Source organism: Salarias fasciatus, chromosome 15 (assembly GCF_902148845.1).
Source record: "Salarias fasciatus chromosome 15, fSalaFa1.1, whole genome shotgun sequence".
Classification (NCBI taxonomy): domain Eukaryota; kingdom Metazoa; phylum Chordata; class Actinopteri; order Blenniiformes; family Blenniidae; genus Salarias; species Salarias fasciatus.
In genome coordinates this window covers 2965893-2988735 of record NC_043759.1, presented here as the reverse complement: position 1 = coordinate 2988735, position 22843 = coordinate 2965893, and the positions used below count along the sequence as shown (strand labels likewise).

Below are 22843 nucleotides of genomic sequence, written 5' to 3'. Positions count from 1 at the left end.
ATCGGTTGTTCATTTCTAAAAGTTGTGGTGAGCCAGCTGAGGAAATGTCTCCATCAAAATAAGAGCAGCTCTAAAGTGTGAGGCGAGTTATTTCACCCTGGAGAAGGAAGCGTCCTGAAGAGCCTGAAAACCTTAAAAACAAACAACCCGTTGTGTTCTATATGTAAAGCCCTGTACAGATAAAATCCAACTGGTTAAATATAAAATATTCATCAGTTTCACTACAAAGTTCAAACACTTTTATTGTGAAAAACTGAGGAATTCAACCAAAAAGTCATGTTATTCATGTTATTCCTCTTTTTATGTCTTAGTTGTATAATTTAAATCCTGTTGAAGATGTTTAATATAAACTTGCAGTACAGAGTCAGGAAGCGGGGCAGTGGAGCTCAGCCTTAACCAATCAGGAGCCACAACACACAAAAAAAAGTCTCTTTCTGACAATAAGAAGATATGAAATGATGGTTCTATAGCTGTTATGGACAACCGTCAAATTTTTCATTTTCTTAGTGCAGCAAGGAAAAAAAAACATGCATGTTAATTCCAGTGGAAACGGGCTTTTCCTGAGGCGGCGGGGCGGTTCTCCAACACCAACACCAGACGGACGACCTGCCGGCCGATCACCAGGAAACACGTCCAGAGGAAACGGGTCTCGAGCCAGAGAGACGCCGCTTTCAGACTGTCACATTGGGGTGGGGTTAAATTTGTTTGATGTTCTGCTTAATTTCTTGATTAACTTCCATCGCCTGCATCCTTCAGCTCATTAGGCTGCGATGGGAGTCGGCGGCAACCTCGCGGATATTTGCTGTGGTGAAATAAGCCTTTTAATTTGTGTATGTGTGTGTGTGTGTGTGTGTGTGTGTGTGTGTGTGTGTGTGTGTCCCGGGGGTGAGCATTCAATCCGATCGGTGTAGAAATGTCAGGAGTCAACGTGACGTGGAGCCAGAGGATCCAGATGAGCCTGAACGAGAGCGAGCTCCACACTCCAGACGCCGAGCGCCACCAGGAGCAGGGAGCGCCGCCATTTTCAGCTGAGTCGGGTTTATTTAGGAGCAGGAAGCGCCGCCGCCCGGTGGGAAATATGAGCTGCTCTTCTGCTGTTGACATTCTTCGATGCAGGTCAATGCCTTGGTGAACTTCTGCGTTTTGGAGAAGAAATCTCATGTAAATAAATTCAGCCATCAAAGGGTTTAAACCTGGATAAGTAATGCATGGTGGATGAAAATATTCTGGCACAAAATAAATGTTTAAATCCTGAGTTCATCTCAGATCAGATCAGATCAGATCAGATCAGATCAGATCTCTCTCTCCAGTGTGTCGTACCGAAGCGTCTGGATCCCATCCCTTCACATGCTGACCCATCACGCTGGCCTTCCTGTCAGGAAAGTGATGAACTCCCCTCGGCTTCTCCGCCTTCATTCATCCATTCATCCATTCACTGATGCTAATTGCTTAATTGTGTCTCATTCATTCAGACTTTCCTTTGTAACTTCTCACCTTTTCAGCAGAGCTCCGGCCTTAAACTCCTCGTGCAGGATGAATTCATCCATAAACCCCCCCCCCACCCCCCCCCCCCCCCAGACTTCACAGTGTCACAGCTCTTTGTGCCTCCGGACAGAGATTAGATCCCTCCAGACTCCCGCCGTTCAGCGGCGTGAACCTTATCTCCGCAGCTCTCCTTTCACTCTTTGTATTTGCCGTGACTCCTGCCAGTCGAAGGACGGCGTCTCTGGAGAGACATCCGCTCTGCCTTTATGTCTCCATGTCTGTAAATTACAGGTGAAAGTCAAAGATCACACGGCTGTCTGCGGCGCCGGCGGCCACTTCCTGGAGCCTGGACGCTTCGGCTTGTCATTAGAATCTAAACTGGAGCACAGCCTCATTCGCTGTCTACATTTATTAGAGCTGAGAAGTCTCTTCATATCGTCCTGGACGAGTCGTTGATCCAGCCTAGCTTTATTAGAGATGGGATTTTTTTGCTGGAATTGTTCCGTTATTTCCTGACTGTTCCTGTCAGGTACAGATGTTTGTTGTGTTGTGTTGTGTTGTGCTGCTCACCTTCTTTACCATTCGGCCCTGGAAAAGTGCATCTAAACACAAGTTCTTTGACTCATTTTATGGTCTTTTTGGTTCTACTATTGATAATATTCTCCTCTTTCTTGATAAAAAGGAAAACATGGTGTTCTGAACTAACTGGGTTCCTTGTTAAACTTCCTTCAGCGTTAATCACCACCGCCGGTCCGACTCTGCTTTCTGTCAGCTCTTTAACATCAAGCAGCAGCAAAGAAGGAAAGTCTGTCACCGCCAGTGACTGTGAAACGTTTCAAAAATAAAAACACAGACACGTGTGTTCACTGGAAACGTCATGTGACCGGGGTGGAGCCACGAGAAAGACGAGGAAGCGTTAGCATGAATCCAGGATGGCCGTAATCAGCATCCGCCCAGATCATAGAGCATCTTCCTCCAGACGCTCCAGAAACCCTGAGCGGCGGATTTCCTTCCTGAACGGCTCCTCTGAGCGCCTGCGCCCCCTGGAGGGGCCACACTCCAGGCCTGGCGGGGGAAAACGGATCCAGCTCGTCTCCTGCAGGCTCCCTGAAGGCCTGGGGATCGCCGCAGTGATTTACCGGCTGATGGGGTGCAGAGCGACGCTCACGGGGAACTCAGCTCATCAGAAGGAGATCAGGCGGCCTGCTGACTCGGCGCTTATGAGCCGCACATCAATAATATCAAAGGAAGGATCCTCCCTCGCCGTTAACGCGTCAATCTGGCCTCGGCAGCGCCCGTCTCTTCAAACCTCATATCGATGGCTTAATCTTCCGCATCGATTCGGACCTGACTCCACTTTGCATTTAAATCACAGGCGGTGAAAGTAAAGGGGTCAGAGGTCGTACGGGAGCTGGTGATGGACAGAAGGGTCAGAGAACGTCTGATGGTTTTACCTTCACTTTAAATGTCCTTAAAATTTAAAGAGAAATATCAGTAACCGTCAGAACGCCGACATTTTCACTCATTAAAAGAACGCCGGCGTCGGATTCGGGGGAGGGGAGGTCTGGGATTCACGTCGCGACGGCAGGAGGCACCAAAGACTCATAGACAAAAAGAGGTGAGAGAATAAATGTTGTTCAGCAGAAAAAGAAAAATAAGTTTGAGAGTGAAGAGTGAGGCGGAGGAAGTAAAAGCCCGCTGATGGAGTGTATCCTCTCAGCATCGCAGAGTAGATACACTCATAACCAACAGCAAATTACTCTGCTGCCGCGCTCCGCAGAGGCCCATGACAAACTTTCTGTGTGTGTGTGTGTGTGTGTGTGTGTGTGTGTGTGTGTGTGTGTGTGTGTGTGCGCGCGCGCGCAAGATGTTATTACAGTGGGAACAAACACAGCGAGCGCTTGGAAGGAAACACACTGAAGAGCATCTGTCTGCTGGGCTGCACAGCAATACAGCCCAGACTAATTATAGGACTACACACACACACACACACACACACACTCACACACACACACACACCCTCTGAGAGGTGTTTTACTGTCACCAGTGGAAACATTGTTCTCGTATTTCAAGGGGGAAACATTTACATGAAAACAAACAGACGCAATTAGACGACATAGCAGGAGGATCAGAGACGTGTGTGTGTGTGTGTGTGTGTGTGTGTGTGTGTGTGTGTGTGTGTGTGTGTGTGTGTGTGTGTGTGTGTGTGTGTGTGTGTGTGTGTGTGTCATATGCTTGTCCTGTGCATTGACTGACATTCAAACGCAGACATGCGTTTCCCAGTCCAGCCTGCGTGTGTTTTGTAGGTTTGGAGAACGTTTGTGACCGTTTCCTGAAATGTCTTTGGGGGCGGAGCTACAACCGTATCGGAACCACTGCTGGAGAGTACTGACACGCCTTCTGTCCTCCCGCCCGCTGCCGACTCTTACAGGGGAGTTTCAACAGGGACCCAAGTTTGACTTGGGAAAACCAAAAATGAGTCGTCTCCTGGCTACAGAAACCAGGAAGTAGTGACGGATTACGTGAACCAGGAAGTAGTGACAGGTTTAGGCTCCTCCCACAGGAGCTGCAGGAAGACGGATGGATGGTGTCAGCACAGAGCACAACTTGTCAGGTTAAAAAAGAAGAAACGGCTGAAACTTTCCATAAGAGGCGTGTTTATGAAGCAACACTTTGTGAGAGCAAACAGATTATTAACCAGTTAGACTGTGAAATGAGAACAATCCACACAGAGTCACACTCTGCCGTCGCTGCCTCTAATAGACGACAATCAAGGCTCAATTCCTCCATTAGCAGCCTATTTAAAGCAGAGACGGCTCTGTGGGGGGGGGGGGGGCTGCTGAACTGACCGAGTGTTGATCACACAGCAGACACGTCAGGAGTGCAGATGCTCCTCAGACTTTTCAGTCCACATTGATGAGTTAGCTACAGACACCCGCTGGACCGATCCCGGCTCGGGCTGTCGGTAAACATAGTCTACAGTCTACGTTCTAAAGTCTACGGTCTAACGTCGAGGCTCAACGGTCTATAAGCTACAGAGCTGTGTGCCGTGGGCTGAGACTGATGGAGGTGACGTAGCCTTGACCTGGAGGATACAGGGGGAGCATGAGTACCAGTACTGGTTGTCAGTATCTGCCAGTAGCTAAAGGTTAGTACATCCATCCATCATCCATCCACCCATCATCCCATCCATCCATCCATCATCCACCCACCCATCATCCCATCCATCCAACCATCCACCCATCATCCCATCCATCCATCCACCCATCATCCATCCACCCATCATCCCATCCATCCATCCATCATCCACCCATCATCCCATCCATCCACCCATCATCCATCCACCCATCATCCCATCCATCCAACCATCCACTCACCTATCTACTGACCCACTCATCATCCATCCATCATCTCATCCCATCCATCACCATCCCACCCATCATACATCCATCCAACCATCCACCCATCATCCATCCATCATCTCATCCCATCCACCCATCATCCCAGGATTCCATCTATTGATCCATCCATCATCCATTGATCCATGCATCTATCCAGCCATCATCCCATTCACCCTTCATCCCAGCCATCATCCATCCATCACCCATTGATCCATCTGTCATCCATCCATCACCCATTGATCCATCCATCATCCGTCATCCATCCATCCATCCATCCACCCAGCATCCCAGCCATCCATCCACCCATCATCCATCATGTTTGGCTGTGGTTTCCTGTACTTATCTCCACCCGTGTTTCCGTCTCCAAAACTAAAGCGAGACCAGAGTCCTTGGTCCCCGGTTCCTCCATCAGAATCTCCCCGGTGGAGCAGATCAGTGTCAGGAAGTGAGGAGTGAGCGCTGTGTTTTCACTGAGGCCCGTCTGTGTTTTTCCTTTGGCTTTAAATGAAATAACAACTGAAAAAAAGCCTGCGAACATCTGGCGTTCTCAGAGGTATTTCTCTGAATTTACAGAGTCATTGATCATCAAGTGAAGCTGTTGGAGAGGAAAAGCCTGGCTGAGCTCACTGGGAAACTCAAATTACGAGTAAAAGGATCATTTTTCTCTATTTTAGCCGCATTATTATCAGGTTTCACTCAAAGTGTTGCTTTTATTTATAACCAGTTTTCCCATAGTCGATTGAAATAAATACATCAGTTCTAATTTTGAGAATGCAATAAAGTTATTTTCTACTTTAACAGCTTGTGAGATTGTTTTTGTTAAAAAAAAAAAAAATCAAATTCAACTCTGCTCAAAAGTTAAAACTGAGGCTAAATAATGACAAAAACATTTTCCCAACATTTTTATGCTGCATTATAAAAAACAATTAGTCGTTTACGGCATGATGGAGGCGTTTCCAGCCTGTCTCGTTTGACAGTTTGGCGACGCCTCCCGCTGTTAGGACTCCATCATGTGTGGCTAAGCTAACAGCTAACAAGCTAAGCTAACAGCTGACCGATGCTGTCGTCTCTGTAGTTAAACTCAGTCTCTTCGTTCCACTCACAGCTTTCAGAGATCACGGTTCGGGTGACTTGTCGCTCTCGCATTGACACACATCTGAATTATTTCCACAGATGAATGAAGCCCGAGTATCAAAATGTCTGACTTGGCCTTTTTGTTCCTGCGTTCATGTCCGTCCTGCTCGCCGGGTCCTACCTTGGTCTGTCCCTGGATGACAGTGAGAGGCACGCTGGTGGAGGGCCACTTGCTTCTGGGAGGTAAAGGTTTGTCGCAGTTCCACAAAACCACAATCTGCACACATGGAGAGAGACCGGTGGATTTCACCGTGTTAGCGTCACACAAACAGATCCATCACTGATCCAGACTGACTACACTGCAGAATGTTTCAACTTTTCTGTTCCCGGGGTCAAAAGGTCACTTCCTGGTTGCTTGTGCTAAAGACTAACAAGAAAACACTGCATTTTTAAGCTTGTTTTGGGTGAAAGTGTCTAATTCCACATGATTTAAGACAAACCCACTTAGAAAGAATATTCCAGCAAGATAAAGGGACTCCTTTTAAGAAACTGCATCTTAAATTAAGATACTTTTACTTTGAAATAAGTGAAAAAAAAAACTGCCAATAGAAGAGGGGAAAATAGATTTAAGCTGCATTGTCTTAAAACTAAAACTTGAAACTTTATTTTGAAAGAAAACTCGAAAAGGTGAAACAGGAAATTCCTCCTTTGTGTTAATGTGATTCCTAATTAATTCACGCTGCTAAGAAACGAGGATATTTTATCAAGCTGTGGTGATCAGGCGATGGAGCTGAATTAACTTGAGATTGTTGAAAGCACAGCATCCGGAACTTCCTGTCTGGACTGAAGATCTCTTCACATTAAGAGCTTCAAACTGACTTGAAATGCAGAATTTAAGACCTAAAAATCTAGTGATTAACGACAGGAATTCTGTGTTTAATTAAGATTAAGAACATTAATGTTTTGACAGCCCTGATTGTTTTCCGTCTGATCCTACAGTTAATAACAGCACCACACACACACACACACACACACACACACACACACACACACTTCCCACCTGTGCACAGAACTTGGACTTGGCTACTGCGATGATGAGCTTCACCACGGGGGAGATCTGAGCCTGCAGAGGAGTGACTGTATGGATCACAGCTGTGAACTGCTGCGCCGGGCTTTTACCTGCACACGCACACACACACACGCACACACACACGCACACGAGGTGAGCTGTATTTATTTTCCTCTTTTAACCCACATTTGTGCAGAGGTAGTTCTGCGTGCAGCTCCATCACGGTTAACTGGACACGGCCTGCTCTCCGCTGCACCCGGCATCCATCTTTCTGACAGTGTGTATCCCTCCACCCCCTCCGACACACACCCCCCCCCCCCCACCCCCCCCCTCCGCTTCACATGACTGAGCATGAGTAAACATGTCTCCTCAACGGTTCGAGTCCCGACCGACGGCGGTGATTTGATTTTATAATGAACCAGAAGGTGAGGATGGAGGAAGAAACGGAGTGAAATGAGAATCAGTCAAACATGGAGGAGAGAGAACACTACAACAGGAACAGCGCCACCCGGAGTCTGGGCATGGTTCTGCAGGAAGCCTCCTCTGAGCATGAGCAGAGCTAAAAGGAAAGGAGGGTTGGACCAGGACCAGGTCTATGACCAGGTCCAGGGTTCCGGAAAACTCCTTTCCTCCATTTCCAATGGAGCATTTTCAAAAAGTTGCCTTTTCCCTGTTCACACGAAGACGGCATCGGATTGAAAAAAGTAGCAAGATGACAAAAGTGGAGCGATTTTAAATCCTTGGTTTTGTTTTCTCTCCACATTTCAAAGGAGTCGGAATGTTTCTAAAAGTTGCACAGTCCACTCACTTCTCTCCCGACTCACGGCCGTGGTGCACATGCGCAGTGCCACCGCTCCAGAAAAGCTGCGTTTCCCTCTGCTAGTCTGCTCCCATGGAGACGGAGTGTTTTCAAAAAGCTGTTGCAGGATTATCATTGCAGCAACACATCACCAGGAGGATAAAACGAATCTGTCTCACGATGGTCTGAACTCGACTCGCAGTCCTGATGAGTGGGAGAGCAGTCCAACGCTTGGTGAACTCTGCTTCTCCGTTTCCACAGAGATGGGTTCAGACTGTTTTCAAAAAGTTGCGTTTTCCTTTGTTTCCATTGAAATGGATTCAGAATATTTTCAAAAAGTTGCGTTTTCGTCCATTTCCATGGAGATTTTTGAAAAACTTGCAGTTTAGTTGCTCCGAGCACCGTTGTCGTGTAAACAGATCCCTAAAACCCAACTTTCACATGAAAGCATTACAGCGTGAACAGTTGCCTTGGTAACGGTTGCCATGGTAACCCGTTCTCTAAATTCATGTCACTGAAAACAGAAAAAAAAACAAAAAAAAAACAAAGTTTATTCCTACATACCTTTCAAAAGTAATTACAAGCAGTCAGATAACCGCATGTCAGCAAATAAAACGAGGATCACTAAAATCTATATGAGATGAAAGGGTCACACACACACACACACACACACACACACACACACACACACACACACACACACACACACGCACGGGCGCGGGCAGAGTGCTGGGCAGGTTTGGGAATAAGGGAGTTGACATCCTCATGGCTAAGTGGAGCCGGAGTGCTCTTCAGTGTTGCTCGATCCATCTCCCTGACACCGGGCCCCGGCCGGCCCTCTCAGGTGGGGCGGCGGTATTTATGGAAGCAGCAGCTCTGCCCTTGTGGGGGTTGTGGGGGTCACAGGAACGGCCCGGAACCTTCTGCCCAGCAGCACGGCTGTCGTCGGCGACGGAAATGTCTCCGGGCGTCTGAGTGGGACGAGTCGCTGCGGCCGCCGTACGATGAATCGTCACTGGTTACACGTTCAAGTCAACTTCATCTGTCTGATGGTAAATTCAACAATGTTCACAGAGAAAAACCAACAATAACACCTGAGAAAGTGCAGAAGAGGGAGGAAAGGAAAAGACTCAGAGGTTTAGACTTTCTGTAGAACCAGGTTCTGTGTTTTAAAGCGACCATCCTTTGAACGTCGTAACAAAATGTGATCAAAGTGAGTCTGCTCAGTGTTGGATTTCCTTATTAACCCACACTGCAGAGGAGAGTTTCAGATATATTCCCCTTTTATCTGTCTCCTGGCAACTTTCCACCCGTTATTTAAGTGAATGCTGAAGCCATCAGACGGCTCTCCTCCTTTAAATCAGCGCCTCTCGCTGCATTTCTCCCTCCAGTCTGGGGATGTTTAGAGCGCTTCTCCCTGAAAGGCCGGGCCCTGCTGACGGACCGGCTCATTTAGTCTTATGGGCGTGCAGAGACGACGAGCCGGATCTTATTACTCCGGTAATTAAAGAGTTATTGTGCTGGACAAGCGAGCTGATGGGTCCTAAAAACGAGCAACAGACACGGACGGAGCTCCGGCACAAGTAATGAGTTGGTTATTTCCTGGCAAATGGGAGCGCGGTAAAAATAAATGTGCTCAGCGTCACATCAGGAACCTGCAGGCCGCTGGATGCTCCTGGAAAGAGACACAAGGTTTTCTCTGTGAGGCAGCGAGCGTTGGCACGGCAACCGTTTCAGAGGCAGGGAGCGTTGACACGGCGACCGTTTCAGAGGCAGGGAGCGTTGACACGGCGACCGTTTCAGAGGCAGGGAGCGTTGACACGGAGACCGTTTCAGAGGCAGGGAGCGTTGACACGGCAACCGTTTCAGAGGCAGGGAGCGTTGACACGGCAACCATTTCAGAGGCAGGGAGCGTTGACACGGCGACCGTTTCAGAGGCAGGGAGCGTTGACACGGCAACCGTTTCAGAGGCAGGGAGCGTTGACAAGGCGACCGTTTCAGAGGCAGGGAGCGTTGACACGGCAACCGTTTCAGAGGCAGGGAGCGTTGACACGGCGACCGTTTCAGAGGCAGGGAGCGTTGACAGCATTCCATTGAGAAGGCACAACATGTGCTTTCTCAGTGGAATATGGGAAAAGAACTTTCTAAATACACTCCGTCTCCACGGAAATGGGGGAAAAGCAACTTTTTGAAAACTTGCTGTCTCAGTGGAATGGGGGAAACTACTTTCTGAAAATGCTTCTAGTCCCTGGCAATGAAGGGAAAATGCAACTTTTCTGAAGCGCTGCTCCTGCTCATGGAAAGCAGTTCTACTCATGCTCAGTAGGTGGACAGTAAGAGTAAGGTCTTCCTCTGGAGTGTCAGGACTCTGTGCCCGTCCTGATCCAGATTGTTGTGGTTCTGGTTCTAGTCCATATTGTTCTGGTCCTGGTCTCAGTTCATATTCTTTCCTGATCTTGGTTTTGGTCTTAGTCCATGTAGTCCTGGTCCCAGTCCAGATTCTCCTGGTCCTGGTTCTGGTCCTGGTCCATGTTGTCCTGGTACTTGATAGTTTGAGGCCATTGTACACTGGCTGCTCTGGAAGAGATCAGGAGTTAAAGAGCAGTGGAACATTCCATCTGGCAGCAGTAGCTGGAAACACACATATGGCTACAAGAATGAGTCCGGCTGTAATTCCACCAGATCCAGGCAGATCCGGAGCTCTGCAGCGGACGTTCTCCTTCCCCTCCACATGCATATGCACTACTGAGGCCAAGGGGGCCATTTTATTTTGGAGGAGCATGGCTTTACGAGTCCGTCATCTTTCGTCCAATCCCTGTGCTCTTCTCCCATTATTCATGTTTAGAGTTTTCTTCTCTGTGGCTTCATTACTGAACCAAACCACAGCACCAACTAGTGGCCCAACATGAAAACTGCACAGTTTTCAAATCTTCACCACTTTTCTGAAGTGAAAACTGCAGAAATGAAGCTTTTTCACTTGAAGCGTCGCGTAAACGGGGCCTGGATTATTTCCTGTCTCATTTCAAATCCTGGTTCAGGTCGGATTTATTTCTGCTTAGTTTTGGTTTTACATTATGTAGAAAAGTCTTTCCTGTCTGTCTTTTAACTGAACAAACGTGGGAAACAGAATTTGACTGCATCACACTGCTCTGAAAATCCCCGAGGAGCTTCATTTTGTTGTTTTTTTTTTCACCATCCAGACTTCCTCCGCAGCACAACTTTTCACAACCCGACTACAGCCGTAACTTCGGCCATCAAATCAGAATATTTTACTGCACCTGAGGCCGCGGCGCGTCTCAGCTGTAAGTCAAACTTTTTTCAAACTATCGGGCACAAGTCGCAAGTGCTTCGCCATCAAAAGTTATGGGGAGGTAGCCGAGTGAGACCGTCGCCGGCGCCGACGGCGAGCAATTCCCCCGAGCCGCGGCGGCAGGAATAGTGATTTACTGCGCCGGCATAAACACAGCGGCTCCATCTCTCTCTCGGTCCCTCCGTTCTTTCTTCCTCCTCAGCCCGGCGTCCGCCGCTCCTCAGAGGAAGACAAACATCCATCTGAGTTACCGCCCGGAGGTCTGCGGAGGATCACTCCGCCCACGTGCGCATGCACATCCGGCGGGCCGCGCTCTCCCTTCGCCGCCCGCGGCTCTCATTTTCTGAACCCGTCTCCCACGAGAGTCTGACGCCGTCTGCACAGAAATGTATTTATATATAGTGGGAAACGCCGGCTTGAGTCTGCGCTCGCCGTGAGCGGCTTCAGGAGCGTTCTGCTGCTTTCAGCTGTTCTGGGTCGTCTTGTTTTGTTACTTTGGAGAATCTGTGCAGCAGACATCTGTGGGAAGGCTTGGCAGCGGCGTCTTCCTGGGAATAAACTACAGAACGAGCGTGGAGATTATGAGAACTGAGAACTCAGCAGCGATGATCCTGTTTAAGCAGTTGAAGAATCTGATGCGTCGTTGGTTTGATCACATGACGAAACAGCAACGATCCACCAGCAGGATCCGGTAGATCCACGTCTGAAGGACAGAAGAGAGAATCCTGAACCCCGTTCCAGAACCACGGTTTGAATCCCTGTGTCCTGTACTGTTGTTCAACCTGCGGCTCTGGAGCCACTTTAGCCCCTCTGTAGCGGCTCCATGAAGCCTTCACTGCATGATATGCGAATAAATATTTCACCTAATTTTAAATTATTATATGATTCCTCACTCTCGGTTCAAAAGGGATTAAAAAAAGTTAAAAGTAGAATTAGGAAAAATAGCAAAAACCACAAGAAATGAGGGAAAAATTACAGAACAGCTTAAAAAACCTGAAATGTCTCCAATTTCTAACATAACAAAATGAAATATGGCAGGAAAACAGCATAGAAAACTGTAAAAAGATGTAAAATGAGTAAAATTTCAAAACTTTCAAAAAAAAAAAAAGCTTGAAAAAAAGAACAAACCTGTTAAAATCAGATACAAAAACAGGTTCAGTGTCATAAAATGTTCACTATTCTGAACTGTAGCTAAAACTTCATGAATGCATCTTAAGATCTAGTTTTTGTTTGAGAAACTCCCTGAGCTGCATTCGCCTCATGTTAATGGTTAAATGTTCTTTATGGCTCCAGAACAGCTTGACTTGACGGGAAGTCACTGAAATAGCTCTTTTGGTCAGAAAGCTTGCAGAACCCTGGTTTATCCTGTAACTCACACCAGAACTGAAGAAAGTCTCCTGAGTCTGGCTCTGCAGCTTTCCTCCTGTTAGGGACTCTTTCCTTTCCTCCTTCACTTGCTCATGTGGAATTCCTGTGTTTCCTCTGCTGAAGCAGCCTGACCTGACTGCTATCAGACGCTGTATAAACCCTTCTGAGTCTAAACGCTCACCACCCTGCCGGCTGACCATCAGAACGGTGTGAAACATTGATACTGTGGATCATCACCGCAGCAGGACAAACGCTGATGAAAACAGCTGAAGAGGTCGTAGGAACTGGTGTCGGGACTGAGCGGCTGGTACGTACCCAGTATGGCATAGTAGAAAGGGAACTGCGCGGGGTCGGTGGAGTACTGCGGGAGGGCGTAGAGGCCGCCGGGCAGGGAGTTCCACAGCAGCCGGCTCCTGGATATGTGGGCCTCAACGCGGTCCTGGATGATCTGAGGGACACACACACACACACACACACACGCAGCAGGCTGAGCATACGAACCCAGGCTGGGGAATGAACATTTCCTCAGATCTGAGATATCAATGATGTCGCCATGACAGCTAGCTGACTAGCGTTAGCCTCCAAATGGAAAACCTTATAGGTTAAATTTGCAGGTTTTTATGGCTCTATTTTATCGGTTCGAGATGAAATTGGACTGAGCGTGGAGTCTGAACTAAATGTGTTTGACTAGCCTGGTTTATGTTTTTGTGAAATCAAACCATTTCTGCAGAAAGTTACGAGAGTCTCAAAACAACGTCAATTCTAATGATGCACTCTGGTGGCAATCCAACCAAAAGTTTGTCGCTTCTTTTCATTTCTCCTATAGCAACAGGACTTTGAGGCTAATGCTAACACGAGCTTTCACGGCAGTGGGCCGGTTGTGGCCCACGCGCCTTATGTTTGACACAAATTCAAGAGTATGCACAAGTCTCAAATTTTTTTTGTGAACATTGAAATTAGCTAAATTTCTTCAGAAAAGAGGAAAAACAAGCCAAAAGGAACCAGAATGCTGTGTGTGGGTGTTACGGCTGCTGCCTTCATGTGTTGAGTGTTTGGTCGTGTTTGAAAGGAAAACTTTCTGCATCACACTAGATAAGCGTGGGCGGCTGCCACGACGTTTTGTAGCAGACAGGTAAGGTTCCAGAGAGGCTCAGTTAGTTAGTTAGGGCTAGTCACTGGTAGAAGGTAGTTTAGGGTCAGAGGGTCGAGGTGTAGGGGGAGTTTAGGGTGTGTGTGTGCGTGTGTGTGTGTGTGTGTGTTTAGTGGCACCGCCCACAGGGCCCTTCTCCTAACGTCCTCCTACCCTCTGTTAGCTCTCCCCATTTTTGCTTTTTGCTAGTTTTTGTGTAAACCCTACTGGCTGTGTTTGGCATTTTTGTTGTAACTTGTAAATTTGTTTATAACACTGTTGTCACTGTTGGTTTATCTTTTGTTACATGAAACTCCCTTTTCCTTTGGAAGAGGCCGCCCGCTTCTCCTTTGTGCTGTACCTTGTTTTGCCTACAAACCACCTGAAGCCCAGGAGGCCTGCGCATAAGTTGTTGCGTTTCCCCAGCTGAAAGCTCAGCCGTTTCAAACGACTTCATGGGAGACGTAACAGTGGGCTGTAAAGTGCTAAATATGGTCTTTGAAATGAAGTGGTTTCCTTGTTAACTGGTGACTGTCTCCCTTTAGCATTACAACACCGGGTCCAGTCTCTGCTCTCAGTCAGCTGCTGCGTTCAGGTGACTGTTTCCTGCTGTGGAAAACTCAAACTCTGAGGCGTCGCCAGCCGTTGGCGTGAAGCAGCGCTGACAGCTGGGACTCGCAACGAAACGAGAAGAGAGCGTGAAGTTTGAACATACGAACGGCTCGCAGACAGCTGTGAACCGGTACGACGGAATTGGTCCGTCTCATTCAGCCTCCTTCGTGACCCTCAGCTATCCGGAGCTAACCGGAGCCATCTGTCGGGCCGTCCTCCGGCGCCGGGGGAACCGCGCACGAGGCCAACGGCTTCACGGCAAACGGCCCAGACGCCTCGTCCTCTCGCGGAGCCGCTCGGTCCCAACACGAGCCGTCCATTAGCCGCTCCGTCTGGCTCGTTACCAAGAGGTCGGGTCGGCAGGCTGAGAGCCCGGAGAGCGGGCCGAGCCCCCCCGGCGGCGTTCAGAAGGACCGCCGCGCCCGCTCAACCCACTTCCCAAACATCTGGAAGGCCGGCTGCTGCCCGAGCAGGGAACGGCAGCATGCTGGAGGTTTCTGAGACCGATGGCTCAGAGTTCAGTAGAGAAAGAAAACCTCCACGCAGACAGATCAGCCATCTAACGCGCTACATTTAAAGTGGAAACAGGCCGTTTGTGCTGTTCCAGAACGCTTCAGGTTCACGTCTTCAGCGGGAGCACATCACCCCTGTGCTGTGCTCTTTACATTGGCTGCCCATCCGCTTTCGAGTGGAATTTAAAATTTTATTGATCATTTTTAAGTGTTCGCACTCCTTGGGCCCCCCATACCTGACTGATATGTTGCAGCCCGACTCGCCGACCAGAGACCTGAGGTCAGCTGACCAGCTCCGGCTGGTTGTCCCTAAAGCTCAAAACCAGAGGTGACAGAGCCTCCTCTGTAGCTGCCCCCCCCCCCCCCCCCCCCCCCCCCTCTGGAACAGCCCCCCCTGGATGTCAGGTCCTCCCAGTCTGTGGGACAGTTTAAGTCCAGCCTGATAACACACCTCATCTCGAAGGCTTTTTAAACACGAGCTAAACTGGAGTATATTCTTGGTGTCTTATTTGTCTTATCTGTGTTTTTATCAATATGTTTAGTTGAGCCTTTTATTTTCATTTATTTATTCTATCTTTTTCTTTTACTTTTCTATTTCTGTGCAGCACTTTGGTCAACTGAAGTTGTTTTTTAAATGTGCTGTATAAATAAAATTGAATTGAATTGAATTCAAAACGTCTCTTTACATGGAAACAGCAGAAACACTGAGAACTATGTAGTTTTCATGTTGGTCCACTCGTTGGTGCTGCTGTTTGTTTTAGTCATGAAACCAGAGAATAAAACACTCTAAACATGAACACTGGAGAACTCAGACATTCATATGGACTGAACACCGAGTTATTGTTGTTATGGTGACTGTCAACTCAAACTACTACGTTTTAGTGAATCTGGACTGGAACCAGGACCTGGAGAATCTGGACTGGAACCAGGACCTGGAGAATCTGGACTGGAACCAGGACCAGGAGAATCTGGACTGGAACCAGGACCAGGAGAATCTGGACTGGAACCAGCACCAGGAGAACCTGGACTGGAACCAGCACCAGGAGAACCTAGACTGGAACCAGGACCAGGAGAATCTGGACTGGAACCAGGACCCGGAGAACCTGGACTGGAACCAGGACCAGGAGAACCTGGACTGGGAGTCATGATATTGTGGAGTAAACCTTGTTCTTGTTGTTCCATCTACTGAGCTTGTGCAGAACTGCTGCTGACTACAGCTGTGGAGCCTGTTTCCATGGAGAGGAGTTGGAGCCTTTAGGGAAAAAAAAAGATTTTCCATTTGGGAAAGACCATAACTTTGCCCCGTTTCCATGGAGACGGAATGAGAGTTTGGGAACAAGTTTCCAGTTGCTCTGAGCATCACTGAAGAACAGTTCATGTATTAACATTGTGGACTCAGCGGCGACGCTGGACTTGAAACGGGCTTCTCTGTGTTTTGGTTGAGAAACCTTCATGAGGAAACCAGTGGAAGTGAGGAGGTCTGCTTGAAGCCGCTGGACCAGAGTTTAACCTCACATGCTCCACTTCATCAATCACTCCTCAACAAGTCAAGAGAGCATCTCGACTTTACCAGGTTCTTCCTTTAACACTTTACAAACATGCATGTTTATGAATAAAATCTATACTGAGAGTCCAAATGGGAATTCTTTGTTTTCATTCGATTCCATTTGAAAAAAAAGAAACTCTGAAACATGCAATTCAAAATGTGAATAATTACAATTAACTATGGAAGTTCTGTGATTAAAAAACATCTTTTGACAGTCCTCGTATGAATCCATTGATGAGAAACAAGATCTTCCCGAGTCTTTCCACAGCTTTTCCCTCTCGTTGTCCGACCCGAGGAGGAAACGCAGACTTGCAGCTGCCGCTGTGTCGAACCTCCAAACGTCCACGTTCTCTCATCACTCCACGCTTCCCTCTTTATTAACTCTCTGCCGCTCTTCCTTTGTTATTTTTATCTACATTATCCTGGTGTTTACTGAAGGGGAGTGTTTCATCTGAACCTCTGGGCCGTTCTCATCTGCAGTTTATTCTTCTTTTATACAAATAAAGAAAAGAAAAACAGTGAAAGTTTTCTGTTTTCACCTAAAGTGAGTATTATTCCGGATGTGGCTTCGTACCTCGAGTGTGTTGAAGGTTCCTCCAGTCATGATCATCGGCACATCCACCTCTTGGTTAACTGTCATAATTTTCACTGAGATACTTCCATAATAGATCTGAAAATACTTAAACAGCCTCCTTCTCAGCTTGTTCAATTATTTTAAAATGTTTGAAACTCTCTGTTCACTCAGCAGCAGGTTCCAGGTTCAGCCGCCAAACAGGAAGTAGGAGCTCCTTCATGTTTTTATGAGGAATTGACTGGAACGTACCAAGTGTTACAGAGTTCAGAGGGCGGATGTTTCAATGTGTCACAGCCCCCATAAAACACACACGAGGTGCAGTGTTCCTCCAGCATACGAGGATTATGTGCAACATCTCCCGTGTTGAAGTAAACACCACATTGTTCTACACACTTCACACACGGTCTAACAGTAGAACGACATAAATGCACAGGGCGCTGCATTCTATCACGATACGCTGATGATGTGCAAAACTACAGAGAAAAATCAGTCTGAGGTGAATTCAGCTTTATTAAATCTGTGAAACAAACCAACAATAACAAGTTCATCCCTTTATAAAAAATAAATCTGCTGTTGAAGTAAAAAGACATCTGTTCAAAATACAGAATATTGATTTTTTTTTTTCATGTAAAAGTAAGCCTGCAGTCTAAAGAAAGAGCGACTGAGCTTGATCGACACAAATAAATGATTCAATATGTTTCAATATTTTCATCAGTGTATATCATATGACCACCTCCTTGGTTTTGAATGATGTTTTTTTTTTAACTTCAGTTAAAAAGTAGCATCCTTTTCCACTTTTAAAGGAAAAACAGCAATTTCGATCAAGCTCTTTGTTTAAAGTATTCTTTTACGTGAAAATGACGTCAGCATTAGATGTGTTTGTGTGAAGAAACTAACTGGAATTTTTATTGTTGACTTGTCAGATTGATTTAAGTTAAATTCACTTCTCAGGTTGATTTCTTTCAGTCTCTGCTTTTTTTCACTCGTCTCTTCCGTGTCTTCCCTCATCTGTACGTTTAATCTGTCAGCAGCAGATGTGAAGATTTCAGGCCCCGCTCCGATCGGCCCCGGAGGATTTCCTCTATGTGTGACGGCTTTATTTACCCGGCGCTAAAGAAGTGTATTTACACTGGGAATGCATGTTTTATCGAGTTCATTATGAGATGAGAGGGTGTGTGAGAGAGGAGGCTCATGCTGGAAAACAATATGCGACAACCTGGAAGGTTTTGTTTCACACACTCATTCAGAGTGTTTAAAACACAAAGAGAAGATGACAAGACGGACACAACCTGCCAAAACGCCGTCACTTCGTCACAGAGAGATACTTATGGCTTCAAAATGGTAAATGGACTACACTTACATAGCGCTTTTTCATCTGCATTAGCAGAGACCAAAGCGTTTTACACTGCATTATCACATTCACCCATTCACACACACACATTCACACACCGGTGGAGGCGGCATGTGAGTGGAGGATACCTTTAACATTTTTTCTTGTTAAACTAAGTTAATCTGATTTATTTCACTGAACTGAAGAATGTTCCAGATGTGAAGCACTGGAAAGTCCAATTTTACTTTAAGATGCTTTGTATTTCGATGAGGTTTGGTGAGTTGAAGCACGGTGGAGGCAGCATCATGCTTCAACAGGCCAATATAATCTCTACAGTGAAGCACGGTGGAGGCAGCATCATGCTTCAACAGGCCAATATAATCTCTACAGTGAAGCACGGTGGAGGCAGCATCATGCTTCAACAGGCCAATATAATCTCTACAGTGAAGCACGGTGGAGGCAGCATCATGCTTCAACAGGCCAATATAATCTCTACAGTGAAGCACGGTGGAGGCAGCATCATGCTTCAGCAGGCCAATATAATCTCTACAGTGAAGCACGGTGGAGGCAGCATCATGCTTCAACAGGCCAATATAATCTCTACAGTGAAGCACGGTGGAGGCAGCATCATGCTTCAGCAGGCCAGTTATTATTGAGAATCTGGATGTGAGCAGCAGACAGAACAGGTTATATAAAACTGCCAAGCTAATGCTAATTACAGCTATAGTGAATCCAGGCTAATGCTCATTTCGCTGCTTCCTGTTTGAATGTGTGTGAACGTAAACCAGTAAACACAGCGAGATACTGGAGGCAGCTGAGGTCTGTCCGTCCTGCAGTCAGTCTGGCTTCCAGAGCCGTCAGCAGAGAGCAGAGCAGACGAGTCGCGGCGGTTTGGAGGATTAAAAGAAGCTCCTGGACCCACGGCTCCCGTTACGAGCCTCTCCACTCACCTCCAGCGTGGTGGAGACGATTTTGGCTACAGAGGAGAAGTAGGCGTCCCACAGGAACTGCGTCTGCTGGCGCAGCGCCAGGATCCTGTCGCGGCCCACCGACCGGGTGATGGAGGGAACCTGCAGAGGAGGGACAGGAGAACGGGATGAAGCCGACTGAGGACGGAGGGGGAAAGGAGTGGAGACAGAGACAGCTGGAGGAAGGACGGAGCCATTCCGCCGACAAGCTGAAGAGATTAGGAGCAATTTCCCCCGGACGCTTTGTCGAAACAGAAAACCATGGCAGCGTTCTGTTTCCTGTTCACATGAAGGCGGAGCTTAGAGCTACTGAAAACGCAACTTTTGGAAAACGATTCCCGAAGCGGGACTTTCTGAAAAAAATGAGAAAAATAAAACCTCTTGAGCAGACTCGGATTCTGCAGAAACTAAGAAAACGCGACTTTGTGAAAACCATCAGATTTCTGAAAATGCTCTGACTTTGCATTTTTGTAATTTCTGCAACTTTTTTGGAAATATTCTGACTCTGCAGAATTGGGAAATATTCAACTTTTTGATACCACTGTGATTCCACAGAAAAGAAGAAAACCAGACTTTTTCAAAACGCCGCAAATCAGCCGAAACGAGAAAAATGCAACTTTTTTGACAATGCTCCAATTAAAACAGAAATGAGGAAAAGCGACATTTGGAAAATGCTTCTACTTACGAGAAACAAGTTTTCATTTTCACAGTGTTAAAAAAGTAGAGTTTTCACTTCAAGCCATTAACAGTTGTTCATTTCCTCTGAATGAAAGTCATGGAACCACATCACAGCATCCCAGCTCCTGCAAACCGGCGATTCGCTCCGGGCTGTAAATGAGGTTTGGAGTCCCGGCTCACATCGACAGGGAAAACATGAGCAGCTGGCTGCCGGATTGCAGGAGGACGGTCCTGGGGGAGCGGCGGCGGCGGCGGCGGGGACAGGATGAAATCAGGGGAGACGGCGGTCCTGACCGGGGAGCTAAACATCCCCATCTGCCAGGAGGACGGAGCAGGACGCTGTCCTGACGCCCGGGTCCAAACAAACGGCCTCCGTGATGAGTTCAGACGTGACCTCAGCCCCCCCCCCCTCCGCTGGCCCACCGCCAGCGTTTACTGCAGAGCCCCGTCAACCCCGCCACGGCGACAGAAACGTCTCCTCCGAATGTCGGGGCGCCGACGTGAGGGACGCTCACTGGGACAGAGGAGGCGGGGCGGGGGCGGGGCTTCACACGCGACCCCCCCCCGTCTGTCCTGAGTGGAGCAAACCGCCGCCACCGAACTCAAACACAGCAGGAGGGAATCCAGTCGCTCGGCTTTTACAGGAGGCGCCTCGATCTGAACGAGCAGGAAGCCTCCACGCCAGCCGCTCGGCGCTGTTAGCCGACATCAGTTCTGCGGTCCTCATCAAAGCAGCGTTTTCACGTTTTCACTGAAAACAACATTTTCATTGAGTTTACAGTGTCTGGTGCTCGGAAACAATGAAAACACAACTTTTTGAAAATGCTCCAACTCAGGACAAATGAGAAAAATGTAACTTTCTGAAAAGGCCCAGATTCTGCAGAAACAAAGAAAACGCAGTTTTGAGAAAAATCTTGGATTCCGCAAAAATGAGGAAAAGTTACTTTTTGAAAAAATAGATTCTGCGGAAATGGAGGAAATGTTAAATTTTGAAAACTCTCTGATTGAACGGAAACAAAACTTTTTGAAAAATCACCGAATCCCCTACAACAAGGAAAATGCTTTTTTTTTTTTTTTAATGCTGACTCATGACATGGAAAACACATCTTTTTGAAAAATTTGTTTTCATGACAACGGTGCTCAAAGCCACTGAAAATGCAACTTTTTCAGAGTGCTCAGATTTTACAGAAACAAGGAAAACACATTTTTGAAAAAGCTCTGAAACTTTGTGAAAACTTAGAAAAATCCGTTGACACAGGAATGGTGCTCAAAGCCACCGAAAACACAAGCTTTTGAAAATCATTCCCAAGGTGGAACTTGTCGGTAACACTCTGACTCAGTCTCCATGGAAGACTTTGTATTGATCAGCCACAACATAACTGCCAGAAAAATGTCCCGGGAAATCCACCGCTCTTGCTAGTTTACAGTAAAGCACAGTTTGTTGGGAACTGTAAAATCAGTTTAAATACTTTAAAAAAGTGGCCATTTAAACCAACATTTCTACCAACGACTGTCCACACCAGTGGGTCAATACTTTCTATTTGTCCTCAGATTAAACGCTGTAGTGCAGAGTCCTGTTCTACTGTTTCACTCAGTGAATCTCATGTTGCAGAAGTAACTGAAAATTCTCATTGTTTAGCTGTTTTCCATCTGACAAGGATTGATTGGAGATCCTGCAGTCCAGAAAATCTTTGAGGCAGCAAGATGTTAAAAACGGACACCCTAAAACCCATCTCGGTTATTCGGATCCAGATTAAAAATACTGAGTAGAGTGCACAATGTTCCTGCTACTTTCAGGTGTTCCCTTCTGGATTTCCCATGTTTGACTTGGCACCAGTTCGACCCAATCCAGAGCAGCTGGGAGTTCAGCGCCCGTTGGCAGTGGGATTTCAACCAATGACCTCCTGGTTGCTAGTTTTCATTGGAAAACATTACTGATAACAATGCTTTAGAAAGTCAATAGCCCAATCCAGTAGTCTAATCCAATGTTTCAATCTATTGATCCAAATCAATTATTCAATCCAATGGTCCAATCCAAAGCGCCAAACCAATGCTGCAGTCCAACGTCCTGCGGTCCAATCCAATAGGCAAGTCCAACTGTCCAGCTCAGTTCCTACACAGTGGTCATCAGATGTTGGAGCTGATCCTATCCGACTGTCTTTCAAGTGAAAATGGAAAACTTTAGAAGTGTTTTAGGGTGTCCGTTTACATGACAATGATACTTGGAGTCACTGGAAAGGCAAGTTTGAGAGACACTGTCTCCGTGGAAAAAGGGCAAAATTCAACTTTCTGAAAACACTCTTGTGTAATGCGAGTAATAAAGTCTGTCTCCATGGAAACGGACTAACCACTACACCTAAATGAAAGAATGAAGAAAATATTTAAAAAGAAAAAAAAAACCCTGATGTTTAAAGGTGCATTAAGGAGTTTTTCAACTTTAAAAACACTTATTTTCCACCATAAAAATGTTACACATTTTTAATGATGTGTACAATGTGCCCTGACAGATTCATTGCAAGTACCGCTAACAGCGCTAAATTGTCACTTGAAAGTTGCAGTGCCGGTCCGGCACCAGATATTTTTTTGGGGAGAATTTGAGAGGAATGACGTAATGCGCGCTCCGGCTGGCCTGATTGAGTTAGGTTTCGTTTTGTCCGCCATTACTCCACCAGATGCTTAGTGAGCAACAACTGAGCAGGATCTTCCATAAAGTAAGAACAGACTGGCTTCTAGCACTGCCACAGCTCCACACAGACTCCACCAGGTAAAAGAAACTTAAATCTTACTTGAGCGCTACTAAAAGAGCGAGGAAGGAGTTCCCCCCTTCCGTGCACGCGAGCCACAGGCACAAGTGTTTCACTAAGCTGCATTAAACCCAAGGCCTGCAGGGGGCGCTGTTTCGCATAAAACGTGCAAACTCCTTAATGCACCTTTAAAAATTAATCTTTCTAGTAAGAAAATATCATTGAACTTCAGCATGTTTCTCTG

At 46.9% G+C, this 22843-nt stretch overlaps 1 protein-coding gene across 1 annotated transcript in view; it reads right to left on the bottom strand.

Moving 5' to 3' along the window:
- Positions 1-22843, bottom strand: part of LOC115401935 (exostosin-1) — a 216966-nt gene that overhangs the window by 7635 nt on the left and 186488 nt on the right. The window contains exons 5-8 of the mRNA XM_030110323.1: positions 19160-19279; positions 12822-12954; positions 7021-7139; positions 6142-6237 (exon numbers count right to left, since the gene is read on the bottom strand). Of these exons, the coding sequence (XP_029966183.1) occupies positions 6142-6237; positions 7021-7139; positions 12822-12954; positions 19160-19279 (468 nt within the window). The remainder of the gene's footprint in view (positions 1-6141; positions 6238-7020; positions 7140-12821; positions 12955-19159; positions 19280-22843) is intronic.